This window comes from Acanthochromis polyacanthus, chromosome 1 (assembly GCF_021347895.1).
Source record: "Acanthochromis polyacanthus isolate Apoly-LR-REF ecotype Palm Island chromosome 1, KAUST_Apoly_ChrSc, whole genome shotgun sequence".
Taxonomy (NCBI): domain Eukaryota; kingdom Metazoa; phylum Chordata; class Actinopteri; family Pomacentridae; genus Acanthochromis; species Acanthochromis polyacanthus.
In genome coordinates this window covers 14968940-14991758 of record NC_067113.1, presented here as the reverse complement: position 1 = coordinate 14991758, position 22819 = coordinate 14968940, and the positions used below count along the sequence as shown (strand labels likewise).

At 45.3% G+C, this 22819-nt stretch overlaps 1 protein-coding gene across 5 annotated transcripts in view; it reads right to left on the bottom strand.

Moving 5' to 3' along the window:
- tiam2a (TIAM Rac1 associated GEF 2a) overlaps positions 1-22819 on the bottom strand; it is a 106845-nt gene that overhangs the window by 5914 nt on the left and 78112 nt on the right. For all 5 annotated transcript variants that reach the window (XM_051938400.1, XM_051938495.1, XM_022204132.2 and 2 more), the window contains 12 exons: positions 22406-22510; positions 22224-22302; positions 22057-22146; positions 21746-21955; positions 18213-18307; positions 6491-6718; positions 5615-5683; positions 4348-4473; positions 3391-3499; positions 1057-1236; positions 712-830; positions 70-178 (listed from right to left, as the gene is read on the bottom strand). In XM_051938400.1, the coding sequence (XP_051794360.1) occupies positions 70-178; positions 712-830; positions 1057-1236; positions 3391-3499; positions 4348-4473; positions 5615-5683; positions 6491-6718; positions 18213-18307; positions 21746-21955; positions 22057-22146; positions 22224-22302; positions 22406-22510 (1519 nt within the window). The remainder of the gene's footprint in view (positions 1-69; positions 179-711; positions 831-1056; positions 1237-3390; positions 3500-4347; positions 4474-5614; positions 5684-6490; positions 6719-18212; positions 18308-21745; positions 21956-22056; positions 22147-22223; positions 22303-22405; positions 22511-22819) is intronic.

Sequence of the window (22819 nt, the reverse complement as noted above, 5' to 3'; positions counted from 1 at the left end):
AAACCCAATACTAGGTTTATTTTGATTAAACTTTTAACTGCACTGAGTGACAGAATAAAAAAGACTCACCAAACACGGTCATTTCTGGGTCTTTTCTCATGCGGCCCAGCGATGGATGAGGGTTGAGCCAGACCACTGAGGAATGCATGAGAAACTCTCCCATAGAAATCTCTGTGACCTGAGAGAGACACAGGAGACAGTTTAAAAGAGTGTGGAGGCAGCAGAAAAACAAACCAGACTCTTGGCTTTTCATGGTTGCGTGAGATACATACTAAGTAAGTCAGTCTATGAATGGAGTCCCACAGACACGACAGACTAGTGTTTGTACACAGACTGAAAACTGATTTTCAACCAAACCTTTAAATGGTCTTTCAGAGTCGTTTAAATACACTGCAAACATACAGTAGACTAGACAACATTATTTAGCATTCACTTTGAATATCTGCTGTGGTTACCAGCTAAATATTCCATCAATTTGTAAATCCGTTCAATCCCTGGAGGCGATGCACAGAGGAGGGCGTAAACAACACGAGCTCCACTGTGATGTACTGATAGTTAGCTGAGCTCCTGCAGTTAGAACTGACTGTGATAAAGATTTTAATTCCTCCTATGAGCTACCCATCTAGCAGGTGTCCAAGTGATTTAAATCCCTATAATATATTTACAATGCTTGGAGATGATTGCAAATCTAATTCCAAAACGTGCATCCACCTCTTTATCATGGCCAGTCTGCTCGGCAACAAGCTGATCAAACACGGAGCCGTAATCCTCGTAGATCTTCTGCATCTCGTTGATGTGGCTCGCCACCTTCTCCATGGCTTTCAGAGCCTCTGCGTGGACCAAACAAAGCAAAGCGTTAACAGGGATCAAGTGTTGGCTGTTGAGCGGTTTGCGTTACAGTAGCAGATTTTATTTGCCCACTGAGTAATGGAAAAAACACCGTTTCTATATGTGTCATAATCTGTCACTTCATGTTCAGATGTATGGCTTAATAACTTGGCACGGAAAATGTCAAGTATTGCTTGTATTTCTTCAACACCGCGAGCATGTTCCTACCGGTGAGGTGGTAGTGCTCCTCGCTGTCAGCGTCGGTAAGAGAGACCAGCTCCCTCAGCAGCAGGGGGTACTTGAGCACCCTCTGTACCGGCTTAATCAGGTACGACTCCAGAGTGGAAGAGTGCTGCTTGGTGGGGTTCCTCGCATCCAGGAATTCTTTGAAGGTCTGATCAGTCTTGGCTGCAACAAAGAGAAAAACACAAGCTGACTTAGCACAAACCTTTCAGCGGTGTACTATCTTTGTTTTTTGTGGTTTAGTTCAGGTCAAATCATGATAAATATGGGTCAGAGCAGAATCCCGGTGCAGTAACGTGTGTCCAGCAGGGGGTAGTGTAGGCTTCTACTCCACCTACCATGACCACTGTGGCATCAGAGTGCAAACTATTGCACCAACTCACAACAATTGAAGACAAGGTGGTTCCACAAAGCAAAAATGGAAAAGATATGTCCTGCAGAGCGGTGCTGAGTTTCTTGAATAGCACGGCCATCCTATTTACAACCTTGTAAAATAATCAAGTTGGGACGACGCTGAAGGCAGCAGCGTGGTGTGAGACGGCAGGTGTACGAGTAAAACATAATGGGCTCTCTGCAAAGGTGGTGACATTTCCTCTGAGCAGTGCGCTTCCACGACGCCTACTGAGGGGGGCCATTAAAGTATTAATTATAGCACTCCCAGCCACAGACAGGCAGCCGCATCAACACCTCCCAGAGTAATTGGCAGGCAATTAACGAGTCGACAAATAAACAGAGAAACGAAGGCAACCCAGGGCCCTTGGCATGACTGGGGAAGGGAGCAAGGGGATGATGAAGATGGCAGAGATGGGCATATAATTACTTAAAGAGTCGACAGACACCCACTGATTTTTTTTTTGTGTGTGTGTGTCCTTGGATGAGCTGGTTGTGACCAGACTATGCTGAGCCAATTTTGTGCTACAGAGCCTTAGCTGTTTTGTTTTTAATCTGTAATATGCAATTATTGTGCAACCTGTTCCAATATTAGTATGTGTTTGCTGACTATAACAGGGTACCCCCCATCATTTAAAGCTTTGGTTCAAGGATAGGCTGCTTAAACCCTGTGGCTGCTGTTAAATGTTACTTGGAATAACAGAGCATCTTTTTACCCCTCGCTCAAACATTTGGAGCCACTTTGTGCCAAGCTGGCAGCGGCCACAAAGTGAGGCACTTAAGAGTTATCACAATGCCAAGATCACAGGTGCTTTAAAAAAAGAAGACCATATAAATTCATTTTCTTTACAATTTTTTGTAATCTATTTGAATGTGATTGGATATTTTTGGACTCTATGTGATCCAAATGTCTCTAAATGTCACATAGCTTCCCCCCGTGAAGAGTAGACTCCAGCAAAAGATCTTTTCGTAGCCTGTTTGTGAGCATAGTATATCTTTACCATATTGTACTGATCAAAATATTTAACAGCGCCAAAACTCTCTTGATGTACCGCTGCTGTTTGATAATCAGATTTGCCACACTCCATTCTCCTCCAGGTGATTCTGACCCATCAGAGACGTTTGAGGGTTTTTCTTCCCGTCTAATCCTATTAAACATCCATCCCGCGCTGCTTCCTTCGAGGAATATCCCAAACAATTCTGGTAATGGGGCAGATTTAAGCGGCATAGGAGAGGCAATTTGCCCTCCTCGCCCCTGCTCCCCGCCCTCCCACGCTGGCAAAAGAAGCCAATCTTCTTACATTTCACTCTGCGCCGGGCAGCCGTCCCAAAAAAGTGGCAGAAAGGCCGGGAGTCTTAGCGGGCATAAATCAACTTTAACATTTCCACACTGTCACATGCTGTGGGAGATGCGAGGAGTTATTAGGACTCTCAGGTTGTCACGGTCACACATCAGCTGCTAGTGGACAAGGTTATCCAAAGTCTGTGTATCAATGTGTGTTTTAAATTTCACCCGTTTGCAAGACAGGTAATAGCTTTGGATGGTTTGCAGCTGTAGATCACAAAATGAGAGGTGGAGAACATTCTCTCTCTGGCATCTCTAATGCAGTGTGCGTCTCCGTGCAGGATGCTGGTGATGGAGGCGGATCTCGTGCTGAATTGCAGAGGCATCACTCACCTCACTTTCATCCACTGTCTCACTCTGGGACATTTACTTTCATACATAATTGATTTGCTTCCCAAAAGAGAAGGCCAAAGCTTCAGCAGCGAGTGCCATGAGGTGTCCCTGATGCAACGCAGGTGCAAGGAAGCCAAATTTAGCAGGGGTGTGGCACACTTTGAATTAGTTGTATTTGTTACCTGCCAGTTCTCAATCTCCCTATGCAGCAGGAGTGTAAGTAGGCCGTTATGCATTCTTCATGTGTTTACCTCTCTCCAGGACCTTTTGAACCTTGATGTGGTTGGCACAGAAGCCGCTGTAGAGCTTGAAGTGGTCAGCGTAGTAAAGGAACGAACCCCCGAGAGAAAACAGCAGCTTCTGTGAAGAGGGAAAAACAAAGTCAGCGACTGAGGGTTGCACACAGAAACATCCATCCATCCATTCTCTATACACCACTTTATCCTCACTAGGGTCGTGGGGGGTGCTGGAGCCTATCCCAGCTGACTCGGGCGAAGGCAGGGGACACCCTGGACAGGTCACCAGTCTGCTGCAGGGCTACATATACAATCACACTCACATTCACACCTACGGGCAATTTAGAGTAACCAATTAACCTCGGCATATTTTTGGACTGTGGGAGGAAGCTGGAGTGCCCGGAGAAAACCCACGCATGCACAGGGAGAACATGCAAACTCCATGCAGAAAGATCCCAGGCCCAAGCCGGGATTTGAACCATGGATGTTCTTGCTTAAAGGCGAAAGTGCTAACCACTACTCCACTGTGCAGCCCCACACAGGAACAGAGTGTTTTTTACACAAAGCAAGCGAGAGCATGAAAGAGTGCGAACATGTGAAGTCATGACTGGATCACCATGTCCTCCACTCTCTGGGGAGAAGATTCAAATGCCCCTTCAGTCCTCTCTCTCACGTCTAACCTCCCCAGTACACTAGCTTTCAGCTGCTCACAATCCAGCCGTTGAACCGCTGCCTCGATCAATAGACCCCACACCTCGTCATGTCAAGCCTATAAATCAGCCCATGATGCTCCCGTCACATCGCCCGAATTACTTACAAACCTCAAGATCTCAAAGATCACGTCTTTCTTTAGAATAGTGGATAAAATCGCCCGGTTTGAGAATAATGCTCTGTACATTCACACTCTCGGAATCTGTGCTGAATCTTTAGCCATTCCATCAAGAGTGTTAATGTGTTAACTGTTTGTCTCACCTTGAACTGCGACGGTGTCTCCAGGGTGCTGAAGTCAGGCGAGGATGCGATCCTCTCCTCCAGCGTCTGTAGAAAGACCCTCTGAAAGTCCAGCATCTCCGGCAGGCTGCCAAACAGACTCTCCATCTGAGGCAGAGAACAGGGGTAAAAGTTAGGTAGAGTAACGGAAGGAAGGGGGAGAAGAATAGAAGCACGGAATTATGCGCAGTTGATGGATAAGGATGTATGAAAGGAGAACAGAGGAGACAGGGGAGGGGGTGAGAGCGAGGGAATATGAAACCGCAAGAAAAAAGAGCAGAGATAGCTTGTAATTCATAACCGTCAGTCACACAGGCACCCTGGTGTGTTATAAAACCTCCACTCTGATGGCTCCATCTCTGACAAAGGCACTTAGAAACGAGCTACGGTCCTGCCACAAACACATCAATGTACAAACTTGTCCTGTCGAACACACGCTGTCCAGCACAGCCAGGGTCACCACTTCCCTTCATTAAAAGCTATTCAGGGCCAAACATGCCCTTGTCCACTCCATGTCTGGACACGTCCCACTGTCCCATAATGGCCTTTTAATTTGCCCCAGTGTTCAGTGGCTTATCGACGAGTGTGTCTTGGGAGGCGCGTCCTGTGTTTGAGGTCATGCCCGACGCAGCGCTGCACACAGGACTGGAAACTGCAACGCCGGGGTCATTAGCATGCTGCAGCGACTCTGTGTAGTCACAGCAGCACAGAATAACGGGCTTACTTCAAAGTGTTTTTAACCCATAAGAACCCAGACCCATTTTTCCTTAAAGGACTTAATGAGTTAAGGTCAGACATAAAGCTTTAATAGGAAGAGACTGGGGCACTCAAAATGCTTGTTACACTGGTGTCGCCGTGAGTTTTTATGGGTTAAATGGGGGAAAAATCCTACATTCTTAATGAGGAACTTGCGCAGAAATCAGTGGACGGCTACACTGTGGCATATTAAACTGAGGCGAGCGCTTCGATGGTGGGTTCACTCTTAAGCTCGCCTTTATTGGTGCGTCCCTGTGGGATGCAGGAAGGTCAGTGTAGGGGAATGCTAATTTGTCCACGAGGCAGTTGGAGTGGTAATAAGGCAGATATGGCCCAGCAGAGTTCATCGATGGGTAATAAACACTCAATGAGTTAAGACGTCCTGGATGGAATCGGCACCTCCCAGGCCAAGCCTCTGGGCGCTACACACACCTCTGTACGTGCTCCATATTTTATACACGCGCACACACACACACACACACTCACCACCTACCTCATCCAGTGTGAGGAAGGTTTCATTCTGCAGGGGTTTCAGGTAGATCTCGAACAAACACGTCAAATCCTGCAAGTAAAAAAAAAAAAGACAAATCCAAAAGGTCAATGACGTGAAATAAAACAACAAGACTAAACACGATCCCTTAACCTGCATGTCCTTAAAAACCTCTTTCATCATCCGATCACCCCTCGTGTCTCTCTTTATAACCTCCAACTGTCTCTCGCACAGTCACCTCATTCCTCCTCCGTTCTCCCCCCTCCATCTCACCCCACTACTCCTTTAATGTGGTTTTAGCTTGTCTTGGTATTAGTGTGGATATTCTCATTAGGTTGATTTATGAGCTTCCTCCTCCTCACCCCCTCCCCTCGCTACGGCGGCTGCCGGTGCATGGATACAGGCAGAGAGGCCCGCATCAAGCCACTCGGGGAAGACAACCTCCTCTCTCTCAATCAGGTTGAAGAAGAGGCGTGGAAAGGGGAGTAATTGGAAAAAAATGAAGACGAAAATACCAGCCATGACAAGACTAGCAGAGAAGTGAAGATGTCGATCGTGGCTTTTTTTGTGCGTCGTCGAGAGAAGGGTCATATTGGAAAACACAGGGGCAGCAAAATGATTGGGCGGGAGGTAAATAATTAAAGCTGTCTCTAACTGTGTCTGAGAAAACACTTTTTTTTTTTTTTTTTTACTTCCCATATCTCTCCTGTACGCATTGCATTATATTAAGTACCTGACATCAAAAAAGCGTTGGGGAAAAAAATGGGACAGTGGAGCGGCTGTCTAAATCTTTAGAAAGTATGAGGTTGAGTTTAATCAAATATTCATGCTGGCTTCTTAGGAGAAATTCTAATATCGCTTGAAGCTTTGTGCGCCTACCTTTACATACGACTTCTCCGTGTCCACGAGCTCCTGGATGACCTTGCGTAACCTCTCCGTGGCGCTCATGTGCTTGGGGCAAGGTCTGAGCAGGGTGGCCCCTCCTGAAGGGCCCAGATCCCCTCCCTGCCTCATCGAAGGCTCCCTGGCGTCATCCATCAAACCTCCGGTGCCCGAGTCCGTCCCCTCCTGGAAGGTCTGGTACAGAGTGCACACTGTGTCCACACTCTGCAGGGGGCGACAGAGAGGGAGGTGGTGTATTTAGGTTAGGGAGCTCTGAGATTATAACAGGCAGCTAGATAACATGAGGATCACATACACACACCGGCCCACACACACACACACATTGAACACATCCATTAAAAGCATATTTAACAATCCAATTCTAATGATTCCATCTCCGAAGCTGTATGAAATAATGATGTATATAATTCTACATGGTGCATGGTCAGTGATCCCCCCCTGGGTATACTAAGAGCGTTATGGAGATTTAGTTATGCACTTTATGCTAATTGGCTTTGCATCAAAGACTTGTACAGTGCAACTGAAATACTAACTGGATATTCCTGCAGATAGCATTACGCTACATTATGCTATTCTTCTAAATCCGTGATGGGCAGTTATGCAGCTTTGCGTCACAATGATTCCAGAAAATTTGGCATGCCAGGAAATCCCAAGAGGTCACGTATTAGTTGGTATTAGGTCTCACATGATGGGGTGGAGGAGGGGCTAGCAGTGCATTATTTCTAGAGCTCATTCACAAAATGGAGAATTTATTCCCGCCTGGATAGGTGGAACCCCACGAAGAACCCCATTTAGAGAACGGAAACAGATAATCCGAAATCACTTTAAGCCGGACTGTACTGCCTGGGGAAGGAAAATGAAGATTAGCCGTAGGCACCACACTGCCAAGTTTTTGCCTATGGCAGGTAAGATTTTGTAGTCTGTGGCAGAAAATGAGCCATTATGTGTCTCTGAGTTCTAGTCCCTGTGAAATTGAAATAAAAAAGAAGCAATGAGGGAAATCCCTACTCTCTTCTCTCCGCTTTACTCCATAGCTGGCACCTTGTGTTATATGCTTCTCAAGCATGACAAAAAATGTATGTACACCTAATCAAAATTCCACCCAATTTCTTACCTGACAAGCTAGTCAATTGCAACACTTCATCAACTGCAGCGAGCTTTGCAAGAGTGTAGTGTGCAAGCCATCAATTATGATGTGATTTCGGAGCTAAAAATAGTCTCATGATGGCCAGTCCTCCTTATTCCGAGTGAATGGCATGATGTAGCATTATAATCTGTGGCCAGTCGCCACAGTCAGCAGAGGCTGGTAAGTGCCAGTAATAGCAGGCTCCACACTGCAACACAGCACGGTGGGACAGCCACAATGCCAAGCAAAACAGCTGCTCAGCACTCTCTGCCTCCCAGTGTGTGTGTGTGTGTGTGTGTTGGTATTTTAAATATCGCATGAGCAAGCAGCCAAGTGCGGCTCCCTACCAAACAGCAACAAACAGGATCGATTCCGCCTTCAGTTCTGACGCTGCAGGTATCGGTACGCATGCATGCACCCTTCCCCAAGCAGCATGTGGAAGCCTGTCTGAGTCATTCAGCTCTGATACTGGTGTGGAGCTAGAGCCCTCCTCCACCCATTCCCAGAGTGCCCACAGACAATCAACGCTTCCGTTAATAAGGCTGCGACTCATCAGCGAGCTCATTATATGATGGTCACTCCAGAGACGGCCCTGCAATACTCCAGCACAGACTGTGTGTGTCTGAGAGCGACGCGCTGAAAGAGGGAGAAGAAAGAGACAGAAGGGGGGAAAATTCCTCTCAGTATCCTCTATGTATGTCTGGGCTAAGCCTCTTTCGAGTGATCCACCACCCACAGCAGTGCTCCACTCTGGAGTTCTTTGAATGTGGGCCGATAATTATGAGGGGACTTAATGTCTCCCCGTGCGCTGGTGGATGGACTAATGTTCCAAATGGAGAGCACGAGACACACTCATAGTGCAAATTGACACACCTGTACGTGTAAACACGAACTGCCTGGGCTGACAAGCAAGCATATGCTCCACTGGTGCTCGAAACAGCACTCGGGATCTACAGATTTGGAAGCAGCTCTGTGATGTCATTCACGATGCTACATCTGAGCTAATAGGAAACTTTATGATAGATTAAGCATTTATTTTCGGTGCACATCAACATTCATTTAGACTAAACACTCCTCAATCTGAAACCCACTCAATCGCATCCCCCATGTAACTACAGCTGCTGAAGCATTACTATCTATTTAATGATCATGATATCTGCCTCAGTCACTGATGATGCTGCCACACATAGCACCAGTCAGCCCTCATTCACTTATACACGCTCTGGGAAAACTCCATAATGTACCAGGCGGGCGGACAAGGGGGAGATTGCCTGAAGGAAACACAGAGGTTGAAGGATATCAGAGCGACATATTCATCAAATAGCCCAGTGGTAGCTGCAGACGGGGGAGAGCAGCCTTGTGGAGACAGATAACAGTCATATCTGCCGTTTATTTCAGCTACAGGCACCCAAAGGGGAGGCTTGTCTGGGTCCTTGGAAACATGCGTGCGCCCGGTAGCACATACCGCCACTCAAGTGCCGAGTTAATTCTCATCACACCCCCACACCGGAACGATACTGACTCATGTTCACCTCACGCACACATAAATGAGATGATGGAGGATGCACAAAGCTGTGGGATGAGAAAAAAGGGAGAGAATATGCTTTGGCTGGACGGCTGCACATGGAAACAGCTTCCTAAGTAAGATTTTCATCGACACTAAATGACAGATACCTGCATTGGAGCGTGACAGGAAGGTGGGAAAGAAAGAAAGAGAGGAGGAAGGAGGACGGGTGGGGGCTGCACAGTCATGACTCAGGAATTGCAATTGCCTCATAACAAATCCCCCCAACACAGGCTGACAGCTAGCCCAAATAACCAATTAAGAGCTGCGGACAGGAGCCAGGAGAGGCGGGAGGAAAGCCTGGGAGCGTCACAAAAAACAAATGGATCTGACAGCGCTTCTGTGAATTTCTATTCAGGTTTTCTTGCTGACAGGTGTCAGCTTGAGATCATGTTTCCTCCCTGGGCCCGTGCCCTTTAGTCAATTTAGAAAAGAATTCTTTGTCAACCTTTGTAGGCGAGGGGGAAAATGAACCAGAGAGATTGTTGTTATTTCATCTCCAGTTGCATTCCAGCCGCATCTAGCAACATTTCTTTTCATTTTCAATAAGCATGTACATGATGCCCGCTTGGTAGATCCCTCAGGTCAGAGCAGAGGATTTCATTTGAAAATGTTCCACCTTTCATGACGAGTAAAGTCCTTGCTTTTTATAAATCCCATGATGACATACTAGCTACACTCACAGCTACCTTCTTCTCACAGTTAAACCACATTATCCCAACAATAAATCAAAAAGCCCTTATCGAACGTACTCACTTTCAGGAGCAGTGACACTTAAAAAGCCAGTGGAGGGCTGGTGGCTTTCCATCATCTCTCTTAATGAGGCTCTCTCAAAAACTGCATCAAATATTTGAGTATTAAGTGTTAATCACACTTAACTACACTACCTCTCCCAGTCTCCTGGTCACCATGAAGAGCAGTCTGTAGAGCAGCCTCCATGCTGCTGTGGCCTGTCGTTGGGTCCTCCGGGCCAGAGAGCAGCCCTTCCTACGGAGCCTTCCTCCCCTGGATGTCGGCATGACGGCTCCACAAACTCTTTACGCTTATATCCTGAGAATCCGGCTTGACCGTCTATTAGGAGATTTATACCTTCTCGTTCCGTTCGCCTCTTATTTTCATCTGATGATCAGTCAATCCCCTCTTAAACTTTCCTCACCCTCCTCCTCCTCCTCTCTTGCAGTTTCTCTCTAATTTGCTGTTGCCTGTCTCTCCGTGAGGCCTCGGACAGAAGCCTCAGCCTTGAGTAGACCTCTGCCGTTGGGGTGGAGCAGGCTTTGATGGGGATCGAGCCATTGATCCTGCATCCTGCCGTTCTGTCAGCGTAGGAGGAGAAGAAGCGCTTGCTGCCGGCTTGCTTTGCATTTCAGAGAGTAGTGGACTGTCTGACCACTTGTGCAAATAGAGGTGGAATTTTTCCTCAGACAGCTATTTCTATCCTTTGCTTTGCATCAGTACTGCTCTCTGTCTCTACATCCACACCTTGCCATCCGTCCTACTTCCCTCGGTCCATTCGCCTCCCGATATCCCCATTCCTCCTTCCTCTTCCCCTGCTTCTTTCTTTTCCTCCTCTTCGGCTCCAGGTGACCTCTCTGGTGCGATTTCCAGAGAGCTGAATGGAGAGGCCGGGGGCTGTATCAGTGTCCAGTCTCTCAATAGCTGCAGTACAATGTAGACTGTTCTGGCTTGTTACCTCCACACACAGAAGAATGGCTGACTCAAAAATGGGAGGCTCTGAACCGGTGGGGGTAACAGGGCAGGAATGTTAACTATGGCCTCGCACAGGAATAAAACGTGACATGTATCGCTCAATGCACAGGGTCCTTTCACGTGGAATAAATAAAAAGACGAAGGCTCTTTCCATAGGAATGGAATCGGTTTTATTATAAGCACTTGTAAGGGTGCATTCCTCGTAAGGGTAGCCAATTAATAGAAGGGATTAGGATTAGGAAGGTAAGTTACTTTCTTGTCTTTTATCCTTTAAGGAAATAATGCAGTGTGTCAAGGAGTGTTCTGAGGTTCCTTCTTATATTCCTTTACTTCCCTTCCTCCATTTAGGGAGATGATAATCTGGACTTTTTAAAGATGCTTTTGTGGCATTTTAGGGTGTTATTAGAGAAAAATGGCGAGAGTAGACAAGAAATAAAGGGCAGAGGAGAATGGGAGTGACATAAGAGAAGCTGGGATGGAACCTTGACTTTTCTATTTGGTGTTTTTGAAAACAGTGAAGTATCTTCAAGAAGAGGTCCAGCCATGTTCTACTGTGAGAAAAGTTGTCGTGAACCAAAGCTGTTGTGATCCTTGGTCAGCACCTTAACCTATGGTCACCATGACTCACCTCAGTCGAGACTTTTCAGTAAGACCTCAGTCACTGTCAAACAAATTACACTGTAGTTCAACAATGTTCGACAGTAAGCAGATCTGAAGGCGCATCTCAAAGGTGGGGCAAGCATCTGAGGTATCAAGAGCATTTTCTACACTGGTAGAACTACATTGGTAGAGCTCAAGATGGGACAACTTGGTGTAAATTGAACCAAAAAAATAAATAAATTCAAGTCCCAGAGCTACCATCCCCGGGTGAAATTTCTATCACTCCACCATGGAAAAAGGGATGCCGACATCTTCAAAACTCTTCTTACCCCATGGGCGTCTTTCTAAGTCCCTCTCTTCTCTTTCAAATCACTCTTTTGGATAATGTTTTTTAAAATGAAGTGTCTGAAGTGGGCTGTGAGACGCAGCGGGGTTCCAGGTCCACTTCTCGCCACATACACAATCATTTTCAATTTACTAAGCTTGCAAAGCACACTGCTTATTATTATGAAGTTTCATTTGAGTCATATTCCAATTCAAATTTTTCCCCCAAGTTTTGAGCATAAACATTTGCTAAAAACAAGGGGGGAAAAAACACACTCTGCTGAGCTCTGTCAGGCTGGGAGGTTGCAAGATAAACACTAAACACCATCTCCATCTCCCTTTTAATGATCCAATGGAGTCATTATGTACAGAGCTCCGTCTGCCTCGCAGATGAAACGCTGCTCAAATCAAAGGAGAAGTCTTGCGCTCACCAGTGGAGAAGCCCTATCTGAGCAGAAATAAACAAACAAATGCAGGGAAGGGAGAGGATACAGAAGAGGGGATGAAATACAGGCATGCCCCTGGGGCTGGCTTTACACATCCCTCACACCAAACAGCCTTGTCATGGCACTGCGAGGGGGAGAGAGAGCGGCAGCCCGGTGGCCGGTAGGCAGGCCGGTGATTCATTTGCCATGTTAGTGGGCTACAGTGCCACGATGCCATCTTCTTTTCAAAGCTCAATAAAAGAAGACGTACGCTCATAAATCAAACAGAGCAGGGGGGAGGAGAGAGGAAGATGAGAGGGAAGGCTGGGCCCGTCGCGCTCCACTCAAGCCCATTTACGCCTTTTATTATTCATCCTAAACAAATATTATTCCACCAAGTCTCTGAGGACTTTGGGAGAGGAGTGTGTTTTAATAATGAAGCCAGCTTCAGATTAAAGCACCCATTCTACTGAGTCCCCTAGGCTATTCAGATCCACTCCACTGCATGACTGCCAGTACAAAGGCAAAGTAATGCTAGCACTATACGCTATTCTTCCTCCAAGATGCCTAAAACCAAATAAAAGGTTAAGTGGAAATGCTTGTAGCTGACGTTAAACATAGCTTGGTGACAAACAAGTTGGCCCAATAACTAATGGGGAACCTTGTACTGCCCCGATTCCTCTTCCTGACCTGGAACACGCTCCATCTGGGTGAATAAGAAGCAAATGATGTAACCTGAACCATCCATGCTGTACAACTGCCAATAATGACATGATACTAACAGATAATGGGGCCACTGGGATCACAAGGTGGCCGCTGGGGAGTAACTACACATCCATAAAGACAGTTAAGTCTAACGGCTGAGATAACATCACAGAAAGACAGAGCAAAAAGAGACCCTGTGATCTGCTCCAGTCTGTTGTCACCATAAACCTTACAGCCAGGACCAAAGGGCGAACCAGCCTCTGAGCCATTAGAGAGGCTGGAAAGGAAGCAAATAATTCATATACACAAGAATAAGAATCCTCTGCTTGGAAAACTAGTCAAAATTTCAACTTTAACTGAAGATTTATAGTACTGTCTCTCAGTTAAAGCAACCCACAAGCAAGCAGCCCATCAGCCTATAGTTACCGGCTGTTTGTCCCCTTTGGCGTCTCTCTGGCAGGACAGGCAGTCAGTCATATCTTGGACCAGGCAGGCTAGCTTTTCTTTCAGGAGCCGTCCCAGACTGAGCAGCGCAGAGCCAAAGAAGACGTCCTTCTCTTCGGCTTTGCAGCCGGATGGCCAGAACCAGCACATGGCTAGAAGGGAGCACAGGGCCTGAGCAGGCGACTGGTCCTGCATGAAGAGCTCCACTAAGGTGGTGAGGTAGAGGCACGGCCGAGGATCTTCATCATTCACGGCGGGAGCCACAATTGGTATGGCTACGACCATCCCTCCGCCGGCCACCTCTGGTGTTGTCATTCCAGCCAGATCTGGGTCATGGTGGATCCCCGTTGGTTCCTCCGTCGCTCCGTCTTCTTTTAAAGTTTTTGTCTCCAACTCCGCCTTTCCAACTTGTTTACAGTGGAGCGGACTGACAAGAGCAGGCTAGCATTAACTGTGCTGACAGCAGTAAGCCCAGATTATTAGCCTGCTCATGGCCAGATGGCGGCTGATGGGCTTAGTCATAACACACACACATACACACTTCCCCAATTTACCCCCCTACAACTCCCACCAACACACACACCAGTGGGGTAAAGGAGATTCTCTGAAGTTTAGGGAGGGGATAGCTCCAAGGAAGACGGGATCATGTTTGAAGAAGATACATCCTAATATCTGCAGGCACTCTATCTTTTTGAAGTCTATGACAAATGATAAGAGAGAAGAAACTTATTCTTGTTCTCTTCACACATTTTTCAGAAGTGTTAAAACACCTCAGACTCCTCTTGTCCATTGAGAGGTAAAAAGGGAAGATGGAGACCAGGACAAAAGAGGAAAGAAGAATAGCACTAATATTGCACTCTCTGTAATGTACAGAAGCCTACTTCTTAGTCAGAGGCAAATCCTAATAACATCAGGGCTTGAATCAAGTGAATCAAACCAAATCTCAGTGCAGTGACAGCCAGACAGCGCATGGCTCCAGTCATAGCTCCCTTCATAAGTCCATTTAAATGCTCTTACTCAAATGTCTGGTCTGGACAAAATGCAAAGAGGCTTAATATGTCTGTCCGCTGTTTAACCTTTGGTTTAATGCAAAACGTGACTGTCTGCTATACAATGTGTCAAACACACCACTGCTATTAGTAGAACAGAAGAATAATAGGGCATTTAATGTAACCCAGTATTAAAGTAACAGCGTGGGAGCTTAGCAGAAAACCAACGGCCTGTTCATATAAGCAACAGGAGTGTTGTTTCATTCGACTCAACAGCTTTAGAAAAAAACTGAATTAAAGCTCCAACAAATTGTTATTTCTAGTACTGATAACTTTAGAAACAGTTTTTTTCAATTAACTGAATAATTACTTAGTCTATGAAACAGGGTTCTAGGTTCAAGTCATTATCATTGCAGATTGAGAAAACGGGCATATATCCCCCATATGAGAAGCTGGAAACAATTAAGCTTTGGCATTTTTGCTTTAGAAAAAGATGCAAACAATTAGTAATAATCAAATAAAATCATTTAACCATCTTTTTTTTTTCAGATTGTCCAAGAAACACTTGTTTTATTATTATTTCAGTAACGGAAGCCTTTAATAAATCCTCATAGGATCTGTGTACACGGATACATGCATGACTGGTGCCATGCTAAACTGGCTTCATCACATGACTTCTCATGTCCTTCCATCTGGCTACTGGGATCACCTGGCATACTACAGATGCTCTCATGTATGCGTGAGAATGTGCGAGCCACCAAATCCTCATGAAGCCTCCACTAGCTCCTAAACTAGTGCAGATTAGTGCAGCATACAGCTCTTCTAATTTTACCTATACATCCTGCAACGCTTACACCAGCGCAATGCATGTCAAATCAATTCAATTCGAGGGGCCTCGTGGGAGTTATCCGGGACCAGCTCAGTTGACTCCTGCAATCGATTGGCTGAGCTCATAATGATACCACAGTGTTACGTTAAACCAATTGCCATTCCGCTCTGTAGCCAAATGTTTTATTAAGTAACTCTCAGGAGCAGGAATCACAATCCTGACGGTAAACAACGCTGTAAAGTGCATCTACTAAGAACTTCAGCTGACACACGCACACACATTCAGATCCCTCTCTCGTGTAATAAGCACAAATTGGAATGCAACAGACCTACTAATCAAAGGTAGCCAGTCTACTGAGGCGGCCGATTAAAAGGTGCGACAAGAGGCTTGAAATTAGTCCTTCCCTTCCATCCATCTCTATTGACTTTCATGAGCATGCACGTGTGAACCTATATGCTGATACATGGCTGATTTTCTACCCGGTGACTGGATTTCTTTCTTCCCGCCCCAGAGAACAAACTGATGGCGGCGCGGTGATTAAATCCCTCTCTGCGTGGCTGCAAAAATCTGATTTACCAGCACCAATATCTCACCCTGTGCTTTACTTATTTATTTCTTTCCCCTCCTTCACAGTGGCTGACTCTCCCTGATGGGAAAGAAGAGAAGAGAGCTTTTCTTTTTTTTCCCCCCCTCCTTTTGCGTCTCACATGTGCAGTGACACAAGTGACACAGACACACATTCATCACACACACATTCATCACACACACACACACACACACACACACACACACACACACACACACACACACACACACACACACACACACACACACACACACACACACACACACACACACACACACACACACTTATCTTCCATTCCTTCCTCAGTAAAACACAAACGGCAGGGAGCTGAGCAGCAGCAGCAGCAGTGGTGCAGTGCAGATCCCAGCGCAGTGGGACTGACTCATGTCGCCGGGCAAACAAAAAGAGAGACGACTAAAGCCAGAATGGTTGGAGGAGAGGAGGAGAGTGCAAGTCGACCTTTCTAATCCACCTCCTGGCTGACCTCAGGTCAAACGCCGCACGGTATCTTCTGACACAGGCCATTAGAATAAAGCCATGGCGGCCATGGCAATTAACAATGCTTTCTGGATATTTGGCCTGGATTTACTATCAATGAACCCCTGATGAAATGAGCACAATGCTAATGACTGTTCGCTTTTCATTTAGCCCATGTTACATAATGAGCAAGTTAGCCAAACACGCTCTCACAATTGAAAGAACAACTACTGTACACGGCTTTGAAGGACGTGAAATAGTAGCCGGTGAAGGTGAATATTCACACACACACACACACACACACACACACACACACACACACACACACACACACACACACACACACACACACACACACACACACACACACACACACACACACACACACACACACACACACACACACACACACACACACACACACACACACACACACACACACACACACACACACACGCTCTCAGGCTTCCTGCCATGTCTGCATCATTAACACATGGCTTTCTGCAGTGACCACACACACTCATTACTGCACTCAAACACCGGCATACAGATTTTTCCCATATTACATTACCACATCGCTGAGGCGTAATTCCCAGCGGGGCGGGCTCACGCTCAATATAATGACTTCAATAAAGTTGGTTTACATATCAAAAACCTGACCGGATATGCAGCAAGCGGCAGGACAGAAATAGGAGCAGCAATCTGCCATAATTTATAAAGAACAACTATCTGGCATATTTATAGAAGACATGTTCCTCTAAAGTGGTTTGAAAGGAAGAGCTGTTCTAACTGCGACCAAAGCCAGGACTCAGAAGGCAAAAACAAACAGAAATATGACACAGAATCCTACCTGTCTAAATTATTTTCACTAAAAAGCACCGTAGCTTTTAACCCTCTACACCCCTAAACCTGCAAGTGTGCCACAAATCAACAAAACCTAAGCTTAAAATTGCTATATTTAGTCAAAATCCCCTTATTCTGTGTGTCACATTTGAAAAATTGTCAAAAAGAAACCTTTTGTGCAAACGAGATTATGTAAAAAATGAAAAATTCTGCACTCCTCTGTGCAACTGTGAAGTCATGAGTAACTTAACTGAAACCAGCAGTCACTTGACATAAATTCCGTGACTTTTCGGCTGAACTGGGCTGAACTGCAGGCTGTTTAAAAAGAGCATATGGGGAACAAGTATAGAAACAATGAAAAATGTAAGAAGCAAAACATCTACATTGTGTAGAATTCTTTTTCAGCACTGGTAACACCCAGGGGGCACTCGGAAAAATGTACAAGTTGATTACAATTTTTTCAACATGTGTCAAATAAATTATTGAAGAAATTCAACTTTTATTTTTTTCTCTTTTTACGATTTGTGGACTATAAAACTTGCAATGCTGTGCAGAAGATGTTTTTAATTTGCTTCTAGCCATGGTTGTGCTGTTTTCACAAACGTGCAGGACTTTATATTGCAGTGAAGAATGAGCACACAGTGAGCAAAAATGTGACAGGAGAAAAAAACACCCAGAAACTGGGGCGTTTACAGTGGTGTGGTTAAGCGAAGGTGAGAATGACAAGAGACTTTTCTTCTTGTGTGTTTGTACATGTGTGCGTGTGTGCAGGAGGCGGTGGGAGTGTGACACAGCCTCTTCTCTCAGTCTGCAGCCTGTCTTCATGACAGTAATAAGCTGTGTTTATACCGGTGGCTATAATGGAGAATCCTAATTATGGTAATGCTGAGGATTGGTGCCAGTCTGGTTTGTGACAGCCCTGCAGCTGCCAGTGTGAGTGGGCACAAACACACGACAACACGCACGCTTTGATTCATACACACACACATGCACCTGGACGGAAAGAGATGTACAGAGTTTGCTTGGACGTCTACGAGTCAACAGAAACACTGTCTGTGTAGCAGCCCAGCCCCTCCTACCTTGCTGTGCTGAACAGGCCTGTGTGCGCAGTGGGAGTGACCATCCTCCAGTCCTACACACAGATCCTCGCCACAGTCAGCTGCAGTGCACACATCTGGAGAAAGAGAGAGAGAGAGAGAGTCACTGTGTGTCTATTTGCATGTGACATTGTCTTGTGCTTATACCACCAATTACTACATGTGCCCTGTAGTTGTTTTTGTAAAAGCACATCCTTCTACTGACCACAGAACACAAACAATGCTGCACAGTTATAGTCTAAAAGCATCACGGGCGCCTGCCAGTCGCACAGAACTTCAAAATGTCTCCAAACTAAAAGTGGCAAGGGCACTCAGTCATCCTAAAAAAGAAAAATAGAACGCACTTGGCAATCCTAATTAAAGACTCTGTTATCTCTTTTCTTGTTAGACTGGAAAAAAACTCGTTTGCAGAAAAAGTTTTACTGCTGGCTTCATTAAAAAATTTCTCCAAACAAAATGTATATTTGCAAACAAAACATCATTACAGAGCGATATTATCAGATAAAGTGAGCGTTTTGAAACCACTTTCTAGACAGTCTACTTCTCATTATAGTCAAGGTCCCCAGGACAAACTCTCTAGCAGTTGGCACATGAAAAGACCTTATTCCTGATTGTAGCCTGGGAGGCAGGCCAATGTGATGGGAGGAAACAAAAGACAAACCATAGGGCCTCCTGTGGCGCTGAACTTCCCATTTTTAAGCCGGCAATCATTGTCAAGAAACGTCTGATAGTTAGAGAAGAGTTTCTAAAGATATCTAGTCATCTGCTCTCACTTCTCTTGTCTTATAGGTTTGCATCAGGCTGAATGAACGCCAGACGACAGGCATCTTCCTTCTAGGAATGCCATCATGAGGTGCTTTTGTAATTCCTGTCAGACAAGTGCTAATTCCCCCAGTGTCTGCATTTATCTGCCTGCCTCCTCATCAGCCTGCCTGGCATCACGCGCCCTCTAGAGACGGAGGAGAAAACTGCATGCGGCTTGATCACACCAATTGCAGTAATGACGCCTTCAAGTCATTCATCCCCTTGTGTTCAATTATGGCAGTAGTGGAGGAGGCGTTGATGAATTACTATCATTAAGATGACACTTAACACTTTCTATGAAAAGTGAGTTTTTGATTTGACTGTTTTATGTGATAATAAAGCCACAACATGTTCTGCACAAGTCTTCTTCTACACATGGAGGACGATGTTCTAGTTGTTCATATTGTAAAAATTGTAGAATTCTGTCTTCAAGTCACATCCTTCAGTTAAGAAAAATTTCAGTTCACTGTGACTTCTAAAGAAGAAAAACACTTACAGAAAATATAAGATGTTATATAAGATGTTTGAATATGTTTCGTTGTTTGCCACTTTTTAACTCTCTGAACCCCAAGCAGTCTCAGGGATATTTTATTTGCTTGTCACCTCTATCAACAACAAAACAAGGGCTGGAAGTACAGAGAAAAATCATTCTTTGTGCAGCATAATACCATTAAAACACCATAAATCATAAAAAACAAAAGTTTGACATTTTATGTATTTTACAAAAAAATAACAATGTAACGAACATGCACAACATTTTTCCAAGTTCCAACAAGTTTTACCAACACTGAAAAAAAAAGGTGACACTACACAGGATTAGTATTTTACTACTTAGATTTCCTGTGCTTGTACTAGGTAAAATTTATCTCTAGCCACTGTGGCTAAAGTGCTAGAATTTTGTTTAGCCACATTTAGGCACACTTTTTGTGGTTGAAGGCACATCCTCGTATCCAGATATGTGCAGGATCAGGAGTCTTACACTATTTAAACAATATTTTCATGATAATCTTTGTTGTACATATGATATTTTTATTAAAAAATTTAGTATCGTTCAATTTAAAATGATTTTTCAACTCTTGGATCGCCCTCTCCTTGTCCTCCTTGTTGTACACCTTCCCGGGGTTAGTCCGAATCCTTTTTTTCTGATTGGCTGAGACGAGACACGTGACGGTGTGCATCTTTTAATGATCGGAAGCATTCGGGTCGTTCCGGTTATACTCTTTTTTCACATTTATTAGGCAAAACTGGCTTCGCCATCCTGAGGAAGGCTTCGCCCGTGGCGAAGTGGCGAATGGCTAGCGCAAGCACAGATTTCAGTTTGTTTCCATCTCCAATCTGCAGTTCAGCCGAAAAGTCCCTGAATTTTTATGACGTTTCACAGCTGAGTCGCTGCTGCCTTTACAGCCTTTGGGTAGCGCAAGTAGTTTGAATTCTGAGAATTTTACAATGAGACATGTGGAATAAAGGAATTTTGAGGCAATATTAAAGTTTTTAGCTCAGGTTTGGTTAGGACAGAGCCCGCATGATTAGTTCATTGACCGTCTTTATATTTTCACAGTTTCTGGCTGCGTAAATGGTGCAACTTTTGGCCTATTTTAAAAGATAACACGACTTTTAAACCTGTTGGCGTGTAGTGGATTAATACCCAGACAGCTTTATCAACAGATTATCTCTACATATATGTTTTTTTTAACTTGGGTGTTGTCACGGCAAGACGGTCTATAATCTCATCTACTACGAGACAAAACCACTAAAAAACAGCATTAAATACTCAGTGACACCACGGATGATATTTCTTTGGCTGGATCTCTCTTACCTTCACAGCAAACACTGACCAACAAGTATTTCTCTGCCAGCTGGGTATCAGCTGTGTTTGTCCGGCGACATGGATGACCTTACTGTTATGTCCTGACACCTCGCGTCCACATTGAGTTTAAACCAAGCTGACAGGATGCTATACATTCACAGCGATAATGAGCCCTCTGTGGTCAAAAGTCCCTCCTGGCCTTTCCTCTGCTCCAGGATACAACAAAGCTGTGAAACTTCATCTGGAGCTTCTGCTGCTGCTTTCTTTCTTTACACTTTTTCTCTGAGACTACAGACTTTGTTTCTTGTAAAGGAAGTGGGGATCTTATCTGAAACAGAAGTTTGGTGGCTGTCTTGTGGCTGAGGTGACGAAACTAGCTGCACTCTCTAAAGCTAGTGCGGACGTGAGCAACTGGCTATGAGTAGTAACTTTAAGTTTGCCAAAGTATCACAACCCTACATCATACCCACAGATATACTCAGAAAACCAGGTACAAAACAAGAAGATTCAACAATATAAAAGCACAACCAAACCGAAAAGAGAACCTGAGTAGGTCAACTGCGGATCAGTCATGAGCAGAAACACCTTGCTGACAGAGGAAACTGTTAACAGGCTCCTTCATATGTACAAAGAAGTGAGAAAGCGCAACATCAGGGGGCATGCCAGGTTGTCGCACTATGCAGCAGCTAGAAGTTCTTTCTCTTTGTGTATCTCTTTGACCATCTGTCACACTTGGGGGGAGCTAAAGTGAGTCAATAACAATTTCACTTTCAATTTTACTGTTAAATGTCTTCATTAAGCAAAAATCTATATCCTCCTAATACAAAAGCAGTCCCACTAATGACTGCATCTACATGTTTGGGGTAAGGATGAGTGTCTTAAATGTGCACGTCGATTAAAGCACCTGAGGAGGACTTGGCTCGGTGGTGATTGCTGCGTGGTGTTTTGCAGGGAGCGGCTGGATGGTCCGGGGCCCCAGGTGGAGGCAGGTGGCTGTCCCGTCTCAGGCTCAGGTGCAGGTTTTGTTCAGCAAACAGTGTTTGGATCAACGCCAGGTCCAGACCAGACACACACCGGCCGTTCAGCACCAGGATCTCATCGCCTGGACGCAGACCTGTGAACGCAGGCGGACGTGGCTCAGAGAAGAGGAAGAAAAGCCACACATGCTGAACATGTGATGGTGATTGTTTGTGTCATTCTTAAATAAGTCTGCACCTTCATTGAAGGCCAGTCCATCAGGAAGCACTTCACTGACAAAAATCCTGCTGTTCTTCAAGCTGTCTATGTGTCCTGTTACTGCAAAACCTGACAAGAAGAGTTCAACAGATGGATTACATAAAGGATGACGAAGAAACACTGCACCCACAGTCCGTCCAACTCACCAAAGTCTCCGGTGCTGCTCGGCCTGCTCATGTGCATTGCAAACACATTAGCTGGGACCACTTCCAGCTGATCGTTGACCTACGGGGTGATATCAAACAAATCAATGCACATTAAAAGAAAGAGCAGACAATGAAGAGCACTGTGTACCTAAGTGCAACTGTGCATGTTTGTCTCTTCTCACCACGTCGTGGAGGAGCTCGCCAGGTGCCATGTATCGAACCTCCACGCCCTGTCCCGCTCGCCTGTGCAGTCGCAGGCAGTGCAGGCCCGGGTCCAGCTGTTTCACCTGTTTACACAAGAGCCCCCTAATGTTCAGCGGCCTGCATGCACAAAATCATTCGACATATTTCATGCACCGATGCTCGGCCCGACAGCTGCTGCACGGCCGAAGTGTGAATTATTCACAGACTTTACGCTTGGTGATGAGGAATTCGCAGTAAACAAAAATGCTTCGCCCAAGGGATTGCATATATGTTGTGTGTTCATGTCCATCTATCTGCTGTCATTCTTTGGGGACTTAGAGAAGTCAGAAACCAGATGAATAGGTGTCATTTTATTCCCTCGGGAGCATAATACAACCAGATCTGCAGCTACG